The following is a 16,040-nucleotide window of genomic DNA, read 5'->3' as shown; positions in this document are numbered from 1 at the left end:
TCCCGGAAGCTGCGAGAGCTTCTCCCGGAAGCTGCGAGAGCTTCTCCCGGAAGCTGCGAGAGCTTCTCCCGGAAGCTGCGAGAGCTTCTCCCGGAAGCTGCGAGAGCTTCTCCCGGAAGCTGCGAGAGCTTCTCCCGGAAGCTGCGAGAGCTTCTCCCGGAAGCTGCGAGAGCTTCTCCCGGAAGCTGCGAGAGCTTCTCCCGGAAGCTGCGAGAGCTTCTCCCGGAAGCTGCGAGAGCTTCTCCCGGAAGCTGCGAGAGCTTCTCCCGGAAGCTGCGAGAGCTTCTCCCGGAAGCTGCGAGAGCTTCTCCCGGAAGCTGCGAGAGCTTCTCCCGGAAGCTGCGAGAGCTTCTCCCGGAAGCTGCGAGAGCTTCTGCCGGAAGCTGCGAGAGCTTCTCCCGGAAGCTGCGAGAGTTTCTCCCGGAAGCTGCGAGAGCTTCTCCCGGAAGCTGCGAGAGCTTCTCCCGGAAGCTGCGAGAGCTTCTCCCGGAAGCTGCGAGAGCTTCTCCCGGAAGCTGCGAGAGCTTCTCCCGGAAGCTGCGAGAGCTTCTCCCGGAAGCTGCGAGAGCTTCTCCCGGAAGCTGCGAGAGCTTCTCCCGGAAGCTGCGAGAGCTTCTCCCGGAAGCTGCGAGAGCTTCTCCCGGAAGCTGCGAGAGCTTCTCCCGGAAGCTGCGAGAGCTTCTCCCGGATGCTTGGAGAGCTTCTCCCGGAAGCTTGGAGAGGATATTTCAAGTTACATAGAATTTCAGGCGAGCTCCTGGCTGTAATCTGCCAGGAGGTTTTAAGGAGGTTCCAGAGAAGTTTGTAGAAGTTTCAGATATTGTTTGGAAAATAATCTACTATCTACTGTGGCTTAGTTGGTTAAAGCGCCTTATCAGCGATACAGAGTCGTCTGTAGGAATCCTATCAGTGCGAAGTGATTTTTTTTATTCGCGAAATGTATTACATTTTACAAATTAGTAAAGGCCAACCCACCAAGAACACAAATTAATTTGATGCCATACTTAATGTCAATCGACCAACGAGAATCAACCGTTAAATTGCCTCAGAACCCATAAATCATGTAATCGTCATCCATTTGCCAACAAGGCAAAGAGCGTATCCCCGTTTCAATAATTACCATACGATTAACGCTTGTCTAACGCGTTGTTCGTACATTGTCGGTTCAGCCTTCTACGTCAAAGACGCCGGTTTACGATCTTTCCACGCACGTCTAAAGAACCATAAAACGCACCGAAAGTTCAGAAGTTTTTTGTAGCTGTCAAGTCCGCACCCTGGACACGGTGTCGGTATTCAAACGGTTAAGTACCGCCATAAAAATCCACTAACAATGAATGAACGTAAACGTAAACTTGTGTGCGGGACTTACTTGTCTGATGTCTTCGAAGATGTATTTGAGCTCCTCGTCCAGCAGGATGTACGGATCGATGTTGTACTCCCGAATGGGACCGGCCGGCTGCTGTGTGTGAACGGAGCTGTAACCTCGCATGCAGGGGTGTGACTCTGACTGTGTGATGACTACTGGTGGCGGGAGGAGGATCTGTGAACTGCTTGATGGCTGTAATTGGAAGGGAAAAGAAGAAAATAAGGTTTAGTGATTGTTACAATGCGTATCTAGTAATAGACAATATAATACACTCAAAAAGTCGTATTTATCTTCATCAGAAATGTTTTCAAAAGTGAAATTCTAGACATAGCTAGAACTTCGAATCACTAGAACACTTATCAAGATAAATTATATAAAACCTTCATAAAACTACTCCAAGACCCCACACATTTCCACAGGTAATATTGTTTATTAAAATTAGCAGCAAACTTCTGCTGAGAATTATTTGATTGAAAATAGTACACCGGATCTTCGCTAAATAGATTGAAGAAATATCTCAGAACCGTCAGAAAACCTTATTGAATTCTGTAGAATTGTATGACCTTGCTCAGAACAACTACTTGAACATCGAATGACATTCTAAGTAACAGTCAAAAATCATTTAGATGCGAAAAAAGATCTCAGAACCATCATAAAACCAAAATAAATCCTCTTGGGTTTTATGACGGTTTTAGAACTTCTCCAAAACCAATTGATCATCGATTGATTGCTTTGGATTATAATTACAATATAATAAAAATTACTTTAAAGATTTATGATGGTTATCGTGAGTAAATTTATTTCCAGGGCTGATTTAAAACCGTAGTAAAACCAAGAATCCTAAAGTAAATCAACCGGTAGAGTAAAACCTAATACTATGCGATCAACTACCGCATTAAAATTCAATTCACGCACTGAAGCGTGACAGATCGTGAGGAAACCGTGTATACCCAAACAAAACCCGACAGAAAGAGCTCGACTGGCTCCATCGGAGGAACCGGTTCGGCTCTAATTTGATTGATCTAGTCCAAATCGTTTATCTTGCTGCTCAGACTCCGTCCGTATTGGAGGGCAACCGAGGCGGCAGCCGCAGCGATCAAAATTGGTATCAAGTGCACAGCAACGGCGGCGGCTCGGTTCGGTAACTGTGTCATTCGGTACCTCCACCACCGACCGATCACACTCCATAAGCTCTCTAGGTAAGTCTCGCCTGCTTCATTCAACTGATGATGGGAGTCAATCTCAGATGCAGATGCCCAACATCACAGAAGTTCATGGAAGCTGCGCTAGTCATGCTAGCATGGATGCAAGTTTGTCACTCATCGCGCTTGCTTAGATCAAATATTTATACTTAATAGACGACGCTTGCTACCCCACTGAAACATACATGAAAATACTATAACTATAACATTACTTTACAGATTAACCTTGATCATTCGCCTCTAAAAAAACAGCACCATTATTGGTTTTATGCTAAACAATGAAATAACGATATAACGTATAGTTGTTACCATACGGTATATCGTTATAATACAAATATCCGTATTTTAAAACAAAATCTCAAGCACAACCATACATTTTATAGTTATTATAGTGTTTCAACTTTCAGTACAATGGAATGTAAAGTAGTATTACCATACAAAAACCATATAATCAATCGTTGGCTTGTAATACTACGGTCATTTGTAGTATTCCAATGAGAATTTTCATTCGGGTCGCACCGGTTTTTGCACCGGACAAGGCCTGGCGAAATCCATCAACGCCAACTTCGGTTAATCACCTCATCATCTACGTTAAACATTCAATTTCATCTGCCGACAAACCGCCTACTGCGACCGCGGTGCTTCTCCTGTAGCGTTTTTTTTTTCTCTCTCTCTAGATTTCTGATGACAATTGGACGCAGCAGAAAAACGCGGTCAACCCATATGTCCCCGCGACGTCAAACCATCATTCCGTCAAACCGAGTTCGCGCAAAGTTTACTCGCAAAAAAGAAGAATCCCACCGCCGTGCCGTGCCGTGCTCTGCACGTGACAGGTGGCCTATTGCCGACGCTCGATCGCGCCACCGGTTTGTGTACTTTCCCCTCGTTGAAGTCTCTTGCTTGCTGCGATTGACGTTGCGCGCTTTCAAAAGACTTTAACGCCTCGGTCAGCGACGAACCTACCTGCCTACCTACCTACCGCGATGAAATCGTTTGTTTTTTTTTTGTTTCGCTCCTCTCGCGATAAGATTAGCTCATCATCGTCATCGGAGCAAGCCGTTTGCACTGGCCGTCCTCTTGTGTTTCATAGGCTTCATGGCTTGCTTGGATTGAACTGAATTTTATTGGAAGCTGTGTGGCGCAGCGCGCCGCTTACTAGGATTGAGCAATCGCCGCAGCTCGTTCTTTCGAGACTGGCAACGGACGGCGAGGTGACATTTCATAATAATAATTGAGGCAGCCCCCTCCGATCAGAGGGTGCAGCAGTGTTGCCGGCCATTCTAGCCGTATCGCTTTAATTGAGTTTCCAGCCACATTGCCACTGTCATTATCATCGTCGTCATCGTCAGTTGGTCGGTGGCAGGCGATGGAAGTAATTGATTATGTTTCAATTTGTTATTAAACAAACCGCGCGCCGAGGAATGGCGTGGCGGTTTGGTGAGCTTTATGGCGACATTGAACGAGAACGAGTGGTGATGAGGAAACGAATGCAGAATGGTAAGGAACTGATTGGGAAATATAGCGATCGAACAGTGATGTGGTTTGTTGTGATTCAGTTCTTCTGGTAAAAAAGTGTCTAGATGGATACAAACATTGTGATGGGCAACAGAAGAATCCACAAGGAACCAATGAATGTCTGGTTCTTTATCCTTATTGCGTAAGTACTGATGATCTACTCTTGTACAGAAAAACGTAACAAACGCCATAATACAGGTCCATTAGACAGGAGGAGGAATTGATTATGCATTTGCTCGCCCATGGCACATGGACTATATACCACTACGTCGTGGGCGAGCGAATGCATAATCAATTCCTACTCTTTTCTCCCATTGGCTGGTTTTGTAAGAGTAGTTCATCAGTACCGCTACATACAACTATGTTTCGTCCAGTGATGTGTTTTAGGGTCTCCAAAAACTCCTTTGGGTACAGGTTATAGCATCTATAAGCACAGTATATTGATGGATTAAGTACAAAGCTCTTGTTCACGCAACTATCTTCTGTCTAATGATGATTTCAATGACTGATTAGAGTCTCCAAAAACTTCTTTTGAGTATAGGTCATCGAATCCCTCGCTGTATTATGAATAAGGTTTATTCTGAAATCGACTCACAGAAATGAGGTTTACGTATTAATGAGTTTATTACGCCTATGTGGTATCTAGGTCAATGATCTCTTTGAGCTTTAAAGAATAAAATTCATACTTACACGGTCTCATGCAACCATGTTTTGTCTGCTTGATACTTTAATGACTTAGAAGTTTTCAAAATCGTTATAAAACCAAAGTAGTTTAATTTTGGTTTTATGATAGCATTAATAACTCCCTACTATTTTTTAAAAGATTATCCAGGGCTTGTAGATTTAATGATGTATATTTAAGAGAGCTCTAGAAGACTCCCACTAGAGCTCTCTTAAATCTACAGTCGGATTTCCTATAAGACGCTGCCACCCACTTTACGCCCACTGCAGTTTCTCAGCTGTCTTGCATCCGATTCAGTTGGTTTTTTGCCTGTAGTAAGTCTATATTATAAGCTAGTCACATACCGAAAATGAACTAAATTGCTTGAAAGACAACGTAGGAATTATGGTTGACGTAAAGTGGGTGGCAGCGTCTTATAGGAGGCCTGACTGTACATCATCGAATTTACAAGGCCTAGATAAGCCTTTAAAAATAGTAGGGAGTTCTTAACATTATCATCAAACCATAATAAAACTGCTATTGTTTCATGACGTTTTTCAAAACTTCTACAAAACTAAATAGTCATCCTATTCAAGAGCAACTTGTAATTTCTCACAGTGTTAAGGATAACACTCTAAAAACCTCTCTAAATTTACTCGCTTAAACCCTCGGAAATCTCATCCGAGAAACCCCATAAACCTCCTTCAGTCTCATCTAAAACATCGCTTAAAACTTTTTAGACCTCTGATCCATGACATTCTGTGGAACTGTTATTGAGCTCCTTAAAAGCCCTCTGAAAATCCGTTAAAAACCACCTAAACAACCTTAAAAACGTCTAAAACTCCCTGAAACACTCCCAGACTCTCAATATAACCTAAATTCCCCCGAAACTCTTTTAAAGCAGCTTTAAAACTCATAAAAATCCTTCTACTGAAAATCTCTAAAACCCTCTAAACCCTCCCTCTTTGAATCCGTTGAAAGCTGCCTGAAAACATCCCGAAATCTTCTCAGACCTACACAGGAACCCTCTGAATTCCCCTGAAACTTTTTTGAAATGCCTCTAAAACCCTCAAAGATCCTTCTGCTGAAACCCCTGAAGCAGTCTTAACCTTCACTTATCCATCCCACATTTGGAAATCTGCTGAAAAGTCCATGTAGCACCCTGGAACTGCCCTTAAAACACTTAAAACAATTCTTCTCAAACCCTCTCAGACCCACACTAAAACCCCTCAAATTTCCCGGAAACTCTTCTAAAACACCTCTAAAATCTGGAAAGATCCGTATTTTAAACCCTCTCAAACCCCACTGATCCATTCCTTACCTGAAAACCTGCTGAAAGCCCCCTGAAACCCTCTCGAAACTACAACTGCCGCTCTACCTTCTGAAACATTCCTTAACCCAGCGAGGCAGGTTGGAAGGCGAGTGTCCTCAGCAAAGTTATTGAGGGGGGGCTGCCAAGCGAGTTCCAGGGGGATTTCAGAGGCGTTCCAAAGCGGTTACAAAGCGTTTCAATTCCTTAACCTAGCAAGGCAGGTTGGAAGGCCAGTGTCTTCAGCAAAGTTGTTGAGGGGGCTCCCAAGGAGTTTCAGGGGGATTTCAGAGGCGTTTCAAAGCGGTTATAAAGCGTTTCAATGTGTGTCTTAGGGAAGAGGAGTGGTCTGTTTCTGGGAGTTTCAGAAATCCTTCAGGGAGATTCAAGGGGATTCTCGGGAGTTTAAGCGGATTTCACAGGCTTCCAGGTGAGCTCCAGGGAAATTTTAGTGGGATTTCATGCACGTTTCAAAACGTTTCAATTTCAAGGCGTTTCAGAGGAATCCTGGGGATTTTAGGGGGCTTCACCTTCGTTCGGGTGAGTTCAAAGGAGCCTACAGGGGAGCAGAGGCATGTCAAGGCGTTTCTGAGGGCTTAGGAGGGCCTCTGAGCGGTTTTGTGGAAATTCAGACTTTATGGTGCTTATCAGGAGGTTTCAGAGGAGTTACAATGAGTTCTAGGGCGTTTCAATAGGTTTTATGGAACTTCACAGGCTATCAGTTGAACTCCAGAGGGATTTCAGAGGGGTTTTAGAGCCGTTTCAAGGCATTTAAGGGTGTTTCAGGAGGTTTACGGAAATTCATAGGCTTTCAGTTGATTTTTAGGGGAATCTTGGGCGGGTTTAATAGGCATTTTATTGTGTTCAAGGCCATTTCAGGGGCTTTCAGATCGATTCCTGGGGCTTTCATGTGAGTATCAGGGGTTTCAAAGGCATTTTATGGCGTTTCCACGGGATTTATGGGGCTTCACAGGCTGTCATTTGAGCTTTACTGCGTTTAACGGAGTTTCAGGGAGAATTAGGCGTTCCAGGGGGCTTCGGGGGGCTTCGGGGGGCTTAACAGGCTTTCGGGTGAGCTTCAAGGTGGGCGTCAAGGGGTTTCAGATACATTTCAAGGACATTCAGGAATTTCAGGGAATATCAAAGATGTTATGAGGCAATTTAGGGGTTTTTGGGAGGTTCCCGAGGTTTTTATGGGGCCTCACAGGTTTTCAGATGACTTTCTATGGGGATTTCAAAGACGTTTCAAATCATTTCAAGGCGTTTCAGAGGGTTCATGAGGGGTTCCCGGGGGTTTTATGGGAATTCACAGGCTTTCAGGAGAATTTTAGGTGAGTTTCAAACGCATTTCAATGTGTTTCGGGGGGTTTTAGCAGCGCTTCCCAAACTCGGTATTCGCGGCGCCCCAACACGTCGCAGGCTCGCTTTTCCTTCTCGTTTAAGCGAGCTTACAAGAGGCTGGTGCGCCGCGAAAACAGAGTTTGGGAAGCGCGGGGATTTAGAGTGGTTTCCGGGAGTTTCATAGGGATTCACAGGCTTTCAGGTGGGTATCAGGGGGTTTTAGACACGTTTAAGGACGTTTAAAGGGTACTTATTAGAGCTTCACAGACTGTCATTCAAGCATCAGTGCAAGGGAATATCAGAGGCGTTACAAAACGATTCAAAAGTTTTTTCAAGTGATCTTGAAGTGATCTTTGCAAGTGATCTTCGAAGGGGTTTCCGGGGGGCTTCCGAGGTGTTTCAAGGAGTTTCGAAGCATATCCAGGGGATTCAAATGAGTTCCCTCAGCTTTTAGAGAGCTTCACAGGCCTACACGCGAGCTTCAGGAGAATTTCAGAGAAGTTTGAGAGGCGTATCAAGGCGTTTTAGCGGATTCCAATGAGGTTCCCGAGAGTTTTTGGGGGCTTTTGGGTGAACTTCAGGGAGGTTTCAGAGGCGTTTTAAGGCACCTTTTACACATCTAGTTGGAAACAGCTCGCTGACGCAGTGTACGGTTTGGGTCAAAAAATGACGCTAATGCCAAAGGATGATTAAAAGATCTTCAAGGCGCTTCCGACTAATTATGCATGTTGATTCCAAGACTTTTCCTCGAGGAAGTTCTCAAAGACCCTCAAAAAGTCATTGAACTCCCCAGAGACAACTGTGGATCGCGTGTATTTTACTCCAGTAGATGGCTCTCGCGAGCATGGAACATTTTGCTTTGTTTTTTTTTTATTCCTGTTCGGGTTTGTCACTGCGACCAGTTTTTAGATCTATTGTGACATTACCCGTATCCTTAGTGTAGTGCATGTCGCATTACTCAATTGCCATTGAGGGGCAATAAAGTATCGATTTTGATACAGTTTTTGTTTTGTTTTCTTAGAAAACAAAACAAGACTACTGATATTGGCCATGCATCGGAAACCTAGCATCACCCTTGTTTTACTGCTAAATTCTCCCCAGTAGGAAGTTTAGGACCCGGGTTTTAACATTAGCAGCAATATCATTCCAATAATGGAACATGTGTTCAGTAATAAGGATTCTAGTATGTTCCTTGCGTACTAGCACTTTCCAGTCTTCGAAGAGTTAGTACATACATGAATCCCTAATCCAATTTGATTTCCTTTGCATTGAGTTTAGCCTCAGATGGTTAGGTTTTTAACTATATGCTAAATAAAGTTGGTAAACTCAGTTTTATTCAAAAACTGGAAGTCACCAAAACACCAGTAGTAGGACTAAATGCTATAACTCCTTGAATTACAAGAACACATATTCCAAAATTGAAAAATAGTACGACACTAGATTTCGGTTTGGTAGATCTATCACCGCAACGCAACCCTTAAAGGCGATCTACCCACGCTACGGGCTCCGTTAAAGATCGAGCATCTTTCAAACCCCCTCAACCATTCATCCCTCAGCACAGGTCGCCTGACACCTTGGATTGGGGTTACCTGTTTGGTGGACTTTTACCCCCGGAACAGGTGGTCCGTAGTGCTATTCTAAGCCGGCAGCTAGACGGGCTTTGCTTAGTTAGATATTGCGTCAACGTCACGCTCATGTTGTGAACAACAAGCGAGGTTTTGCGATATTCTGCGAGGTTTTGCGATGAAATTTTTCTGGGGTAGAATGCGGAGTCTTTGGCTAAGGTGATCAGGACATCAATAGCTATCATACGGAACTAGTTGATTCTAGGATTATTCGCTGGGTGGCGCTAGTGAATCTTAAAAAAAAATTAAAGTTTTGTATCTCGAGAATCACATGGAAGAACATGGAAGAATTTCGTCTACAACAAAGTTGATCAGGATAGTATGAGTCATCCGTAGATGAACAAGTAGATTCTAGGTTTATCCGTACTATGTGGAAGTACGCAGTAGTGAATCTGAGTAAATCTTAGCTTCTGTATATGGAAAATCAGACTACATAGAAACATTTCGTCGTCCGCAAAGCTGACCAGAACATCAAGAGACATCCGGTGATGGACTAGTTCATTCTAGGATTATCCACTGAGTGGCTCAAACGAAACCATTTCAGTGTAATGACGGATCTCAAATTCTCTTCAGAAGTAGAACTTGGGATTGTTGCCATGCAAGCACTCAACTTCTCGCCACAACTGAAGGTCATTGACACCTATTTTGGAAAACCGTGTGACCCAAAAACTAGAGAGAACAGGTTTCACAACACCTTGTCCTAGGTAGGCCTATCGAAAATCTGTCAATAAAATTACCCAAACTTCTCGGGTAACGCATTTCTAGGCCAATAGGCCAACTTTTCATCGATCGGTGGCTTCGTCTAGAACTCCGCCACCACCACCGTATAGCAACACACACCAACCAATCGACCGACAACAACGGTTAGACAGCATTTTTCACGGCAGCAGGAGCAACGAGCGAACCAGTTTCGCCGCCGTCAGGGGTAGGTATTTCACTGCTCATTACTTTGTAGCTCACCCGAACGAACCTGCCGTGAAATGCCGTGTGGTCTCTCCACAATCCGATCGATCGATCCGATGCTATTTCACACATGGTGAGGGGGAAATTGAGCAAAATGCTCAACCTGACATTTGCAAAGGAGTTTGGTGAGAAGGACGATGTTTGATTGGAAGGTGACAGGAAATTGGTGAGCGCTTTCCTTCTATTTCCGATTGATGCCATACCATCATTGTACTTCCCCGTAACGTAGAAGATAGGCATGGTCAGCAATAGAAGTTTTCATGTCTTTTTAACTCTGATCCCCTATTGTAACAATGTTCTTTCATGAGCAAGTATTCAGTAACCAAATTGGATCACTTTATCCAATAGTCTTTTTGATCCAGCTTCCCCGGTAGCAACCACGCACAAGTGGCACTCGCGCATTTATTTTTCAATCAATCTTGCCTTCTCGCACCCCTATATTTAATAGATAAAGCTCCATCGCTGACTGCTCGATCGATGTGATGCGGTGCTGCGATGATTGGATCAAATTTGGCTACTTCTCGGATTGATCGCTCCATGGTCGACAACGTTGCTGCCACCACCTTCGCTCACAAACGTTCTCCAGAGGAGGTGTTACCTTGAAGACACCACTGGCACTGCCTGGCTGTGCCAGTGTTTGGGTTCACTATTGGCAAAGTGCAAATTTTGTTCACATGCGAAACTGGTTCCCGCACACGCAGCGGCGGCATTCGATCGATTCCGGGCACTTCCGCGTGCTTCTGATCATCGAAATTGAGTTGATCATTAGCTTATTTGACTATCCGAAACAGTTTGATGACCAATTAGTCTTGTAAAGGTTTTGAGAACCGTTATAAAACCTTATACCATTTATATTGGTTTTATGATGGTTTTAAGAATCTCTTCTAGTCTATTTGACTAAAAAAAGTTACTTGAGAGTAGAAATTACTCAAGCAACGTAGGCCTTCAAGGGTTCTTTCACGAATTCCGCTGTAAAAAAATCACCAGAAAGGTGTATTAGATATCTTCCAGAGTCGCAGCCTGAAACCACCGGCAAAAGTGCATAAATTCATTCATGGATGTCACAACAATAGTATCTAAAGTTTCGCAAACAGTGTTTTGCCAAACTCGACAAGGAAGTGCTAAAAATGTTCCAAGAGTTTTATCAAGAAATTTCTTAGTAAAAAAGTTGGTAAAAACCAAAAGTGCTTACCAGCAAAATAAGTCTATTCAGCAAGCGTAGAGTAAGGCATCGAAACTCTTTTCAACGATCACCACGCTCTCTCAATCACCCAATGCTCTTAAGAGGTCGTATTGGGGTCTCCATTTAGCTTAGTTGAGAAAGCTTTTGATTGACAATCCGGGGACGGCGGGTTCGATTCCCGCTCAAGTAATGGTTTGAAGACCAATTGGTCTTGAGGAGGTTCAAAAAGTCGTGTTAAAACTAGTACTATTTTGTTTTGGTTTTATGATGGATCTAATGACCACTGGGAGTTAAAAAGAGGCAATCCAGTGGAAACGCAGCGCCAGGAAGGCGAAAAGTATCAAAGAAAAATAAGAAGAATAAGAGTGATTCATGGATCTTGGAGAAACTCTGATAGAAATACAACCAGAATTTCTCCTACGGGTTTCTTCAGCAGAACCCTCAAGATTTTTTCTCTGGAGAATTTTGAAATATTTCCAACGTATTTCACAAGAAATTTCACCAAAACTGCCTCTATGAATTGTGCCAAACGCATTCAGTGCTTTCACCAGAAATCTTCAACGGAAATCAGTAGGAAATACGTACAAAAACTGCAAAAATATTCAATGGGAATCCTACAAAACTAGAAGGAATTTTTTGAACAAAAAAATCGTCAGAAACAGATAGAAAAACAAAACACCTCTCTTATAAAAATCATTTGCTTAAAAATAAAAATTCAAAACTAAATGTAAAACCTTGTAGAAACCTAAATAGTGGAATTACCTACGTCAGCGAGCTGTTCCCACCAACGTAATGCAAGAGGAAGTTTGAAAGGAAAGCATTTTTTCCTGGTTTTCCTTTTTTTAATTTTTTTTTATTTTTTTGCAAAAGGAAAATGGAGTGAAGAGTGTTTGTTTATTTTTACTGGTGTTTCAAATCAAGCTAGTTCTACTAAAAGAGAGATAGAAGTTTGAAAATAGGAGTGTTCATGGTGTGGGTTCGGAGTCAGTTTGGCTTTCTATTCCGCAGAATTGTTATCTGTTTTGTGGCTTAGTTGGTTAAAGCGCCGGTCTAGCGAATACAGAGTCATGGGTTCGAATCCCACCAAAACGCGATTTTTTTCACAATATCATCTCTCAGTTTGTCAATTAATCAATATTATGAGTCTTTTAATTTTACAATTTTCCCCAGCTAGTTTTACTAGACAGCTCAAAAGTAATAACAACTATTAGATGTTTTTTTGTTTTTTTTTATTTTTTTAATAAATGGACTAATTTAATTACTGTCATGCTTGTCACACTGTTTTTTTGAATAACCGAAAATGTTCAAAAACAAAGTAATAATCTTCAACAAAAAAACTATTTCTACGCTGTTTCCACCTCCGAACCACCGTTCAGAGCAGATGTTGCAAAACTCACACCGAAACGGCCAACCATCGCTGCGAGAAACAACGACCGCAAGACGTGACACTCATTTTTACATCATAAAATTCGGATTGCGCTAATTACCGCCCGGACAACAATGACGGCGATGACGACGAAGACCGCCGCGTGTGCGATTATGGATGCCGCGTGTGAACGAAACGAGAGCGAAAGCATGATGGATTCAGCCGAATTCAATTATCCGCGTCGCGTCGGTCACCACCACGGGTTAATTGTTGACGGGCGGACGTTGGGCAGTCGAGGAACTCTGGGAAAGAGATTTGATCCGATTGATAAGTAGTACCTCCAGGGATCACACAATGCTTCATTGTTGTTCGGGGGGTTTTTACGAACCTTCTTTTGTCACATTACGGCGGAATTTGATTTTGATCTGACCATATGGTGGGCAATCGTAAATGCAATTGAATTGACTGTTGATATAGTTTTTTTTTGCCAAATGGAAGCTTTGGGGATTGCCTTACATTTACTACCAAGAGGGAAATATTTTATAGAAGTGTCGAGAACCTTTTTTATTTTTTGTGCTTTTTAGAACAAATTACTGAAAAAAACATTTTTATATGGAAAAATGACACCCGAGAGATTGTTTTATTTTGAAAATCAAATCGAAGGAGAGCCCCCAAGTTTTTACCTTCTGAAAAGCTCGTTAATATAATATTTATTTTTTTTATTTTTTTAGATATATTTTTATTTTTTTATAATACTCCTTCACGATAGACACCGTGACACCTTCGTCTTTACACACAGGTAAAAAATCAAGCATTATCGTCGACAGTTCGTGAATTATGCGATACCATCGTTCTACAGTTCTATAGTGCACTTTGAACAAAAATAAAATGCTTTTCATCACTTTTTACAGTAAATTTAAACATTTTACCGTGTCATCTACTACTTGGTATTTTTTGTGATGCCCATGACGATGCAGAATATTTTTCAAGTTCAAAATGGCAATATGTTTCTTATTAACACTTTTTGTCTTATTTGGTTTTAGAATCTAGTGTTTTTTTTTTATTTTTCGATTTTTTTTTGAAAATTTTGAAAGAATAATATGATAATTAAATTGTATAACTTTTACAGAAAAATAATTGGATTCGTAAAAAACATGCATAGGACTTTAACTCAACATAACTCAGGACTCGGAAACTTTGGGGACGCTTTGACTTGGTGCTATGAGGGCAATGTTTTATCAAAGGGTCGACAACATTGAATTTTTTTTTTTAATTTTTATATTATTTTTTTAAGAAATGCACATTTTTTGTATGGAAAAAGGAACACCCGGTAGATCATTTTATTCTGAAATTCAAATCCAAGGGGTGCCCCAAGTTTTCAACTGTTGGAAGGCTCATCAATACGATTTTTTTTTAATTTTTTTCTTTTTATTTTCTTCATTTTTTATGATATTTCTCCACGATAGACACCATGACATCTTCGTCTTTACAAACAGGTAATTATGCGGCACCATCGGTCTACCAATAGTGTCCTTTGACGCCCATCATGAAGATTCAGAGTATTATTCAGTTTTAATATCATTTTGTATCTTACTAACACTTCTTTTCCTATATTGTTTTGGATTCTAGTAAATTATTTTGTTTTTATTTCTTAATTTACGATTTTAGTTTTGAAAGAATATTGTAATAATGAAATTTATAAGACATTTAAAGAAAAACAATTGGAAATGGAGCAAATGTTATATCGAAAGGTCGACAACATTTAATTTTTGTTTTTTTTTTATTATTTTTAGATTTTTTTTTAATAAATGCACATTTTTTGTATGGAAAAAGTACACCCGGTAGATCATTTTACTCAGAAATTCAAATCAAAGGGGTGCCCCAAGTTTTCAACTGTTGGAAGGCTCATCAATACGTTTTTTTTAATTTTTTTTATTTTTTTTTATTTTTTCTTCATTTTTTTATAACACACCTCCACGATAGACACCATGCCATCTTCGTCTTTACAAACAGGTAAAAAAATTGCAGTATCGGCGACCGTTCGCGAATTGTGCGAAACCATCGGTCTACCAATAGTGACCTTTGACGCCCATCATGAAGATTCGGAGTATTATTCAGTTTTTAATATCATTTTGTATCTTACTAACACTTCTTTTCCTATTTAGTTTTGGATTCTTTCTAGTGGATTATTTTGTTTTTATTTATTAATTTAGGATTTTAGGTTTGAAAGTATATTGTAATAATGAAATTTATGAGACGTTTAAAGAAAAACTATTGGAAACGAAGCAAATGATTTATCGACAACATTTAATTTTTATTTATTTTTAATTTTTTATAAGAATTTCACATTTTTTATATGGAAAAAGGACACCCGATAGATCATTTTACTCTGAAATTCAAATCGAAGGAGAGCCCCAAGTTTTCAACTGCTGAACAGCTCATGATTACGACTTTTTTTTTGGTTTTGTTTTTTTTTTTATTTTTTTTTTTCATATTATTCCTTCTTTAAAGACACCGTGACATCTTCGTTCTTACAAACAGATAAAAAATCGAGTAGTATCGGCGACAGTTCGTGAATTGTGCGATACCATCAGTCTACCATCCAATAGTGCACTTTCAAAAAAAAAAAGCTTTTCATTACTTTTCAAAGTAAATTTCCACAGTTTAACATATCATCTAATACTAGGTTTTTTTGTGATGCCCATGGCGATGCAGATTTTTTTTTCCAGTTTACAATGGCAACTTATTTCTTACTAACACTTCTTTTCTTATTTGTGGATTATTGTTTTTTTTTTTTAATTTCCAAATTTAGTTTTAAAATAATAATGTAATAACGAAATTTATGAAACGCCTACAGTTGAATAATTGGAATAAGATTCGGAAAAAATGGGAAGGACCTCACAACTTGAAACAGTCATGGCTGACCCGGAAACTTGCGGGGATTTTTTGATTTTTAGCCTTTTAAACATCTAGAATGAACATTTCAGTATCGTTAACCTTAAGCAAACCTCCAGGGTCAGCTCGAATCGGTCACAAAAAAACGAATCCATCCATAAATTGCAACTAACGAGATAATTATGTTTGCAATCAGTATAAACCGCTCAAAATTATGTCCACTTTATCTCCAATTTAATTTATCGTACTTCTCCAAGATCACGGTTAAGCCGCAAAATCCCCTACTACTTCTGAAGCTCTAGTTAATCTACCCGCCGACCGACAAGTATCTAACCATCAATGATGATGGCAACGTACTTGGACCCCTGAAACCATGAAGACGACGACTCTGACGGCTTGAAACGATGACGAGACATCTCAAAGTAGGTAGCTAATGACACGATGAAAGTGATGCACGCACATAATAGTTTGGACCTTTGGGAAGTACCGACGACACAGTGGGACCGGGGTGATATTAGACGGTCAAAGTCTCATAGATCTTCTGGGTTGTTCCAAAAAGTATGGGCACAATTTTGCATAACAATGCAGTATAATAATTATCATAACAAACAACT

The 16,040-nt window shown here is 40.9% G+C and overlaps 1 protein-coding gene across 3 annotated transcripts in view; it reads right to left on the bottom strand.

Moving 5' to 3' along the window:
• LOC109415190 (all trans-polyprenyl-diphosphate synthase PDSS1) overlaps nucleotides 1-16,040 on the bottom strand; it is a 288,054-nt gene that overhangs the window by 113,584 nt on the left and 158,430 nt on the right. For all 3 annotated transcript variants that reach the window (XM_029855102.2, XM_029855103.2, XM_029855104.2), the window contains exon 3: nucleotides 1,370-1,558. In XM_029855102.2, coding sequence (XP_029710962.1) covers nucleotides 1,370-1,558 — 189 coding nt within the window. The remainder of the gene's footprint in view (nucleotides 1-1,369; nucleotides 1,559-16,040) is intronic.

This window comes from Aedes albopictus, chromosome 1 (genome assembly GCF_035046485.1).
Source record: "Aedes albopictus strain Foshan chromosome 1, AalbF5, whole genome shotgun sequence".
In the NCBI taxonomy this organism is placed as follows: Eukaryota; Metazoa; Arthropoda; class Insecta; order Diptera; family Culicidae; genus Aedes; species Aedes albopictus.
Note: the sequence above shows the minus strand (reverse complement) of the source record. Positions and strands in the feature narration are given on the sequence as shown.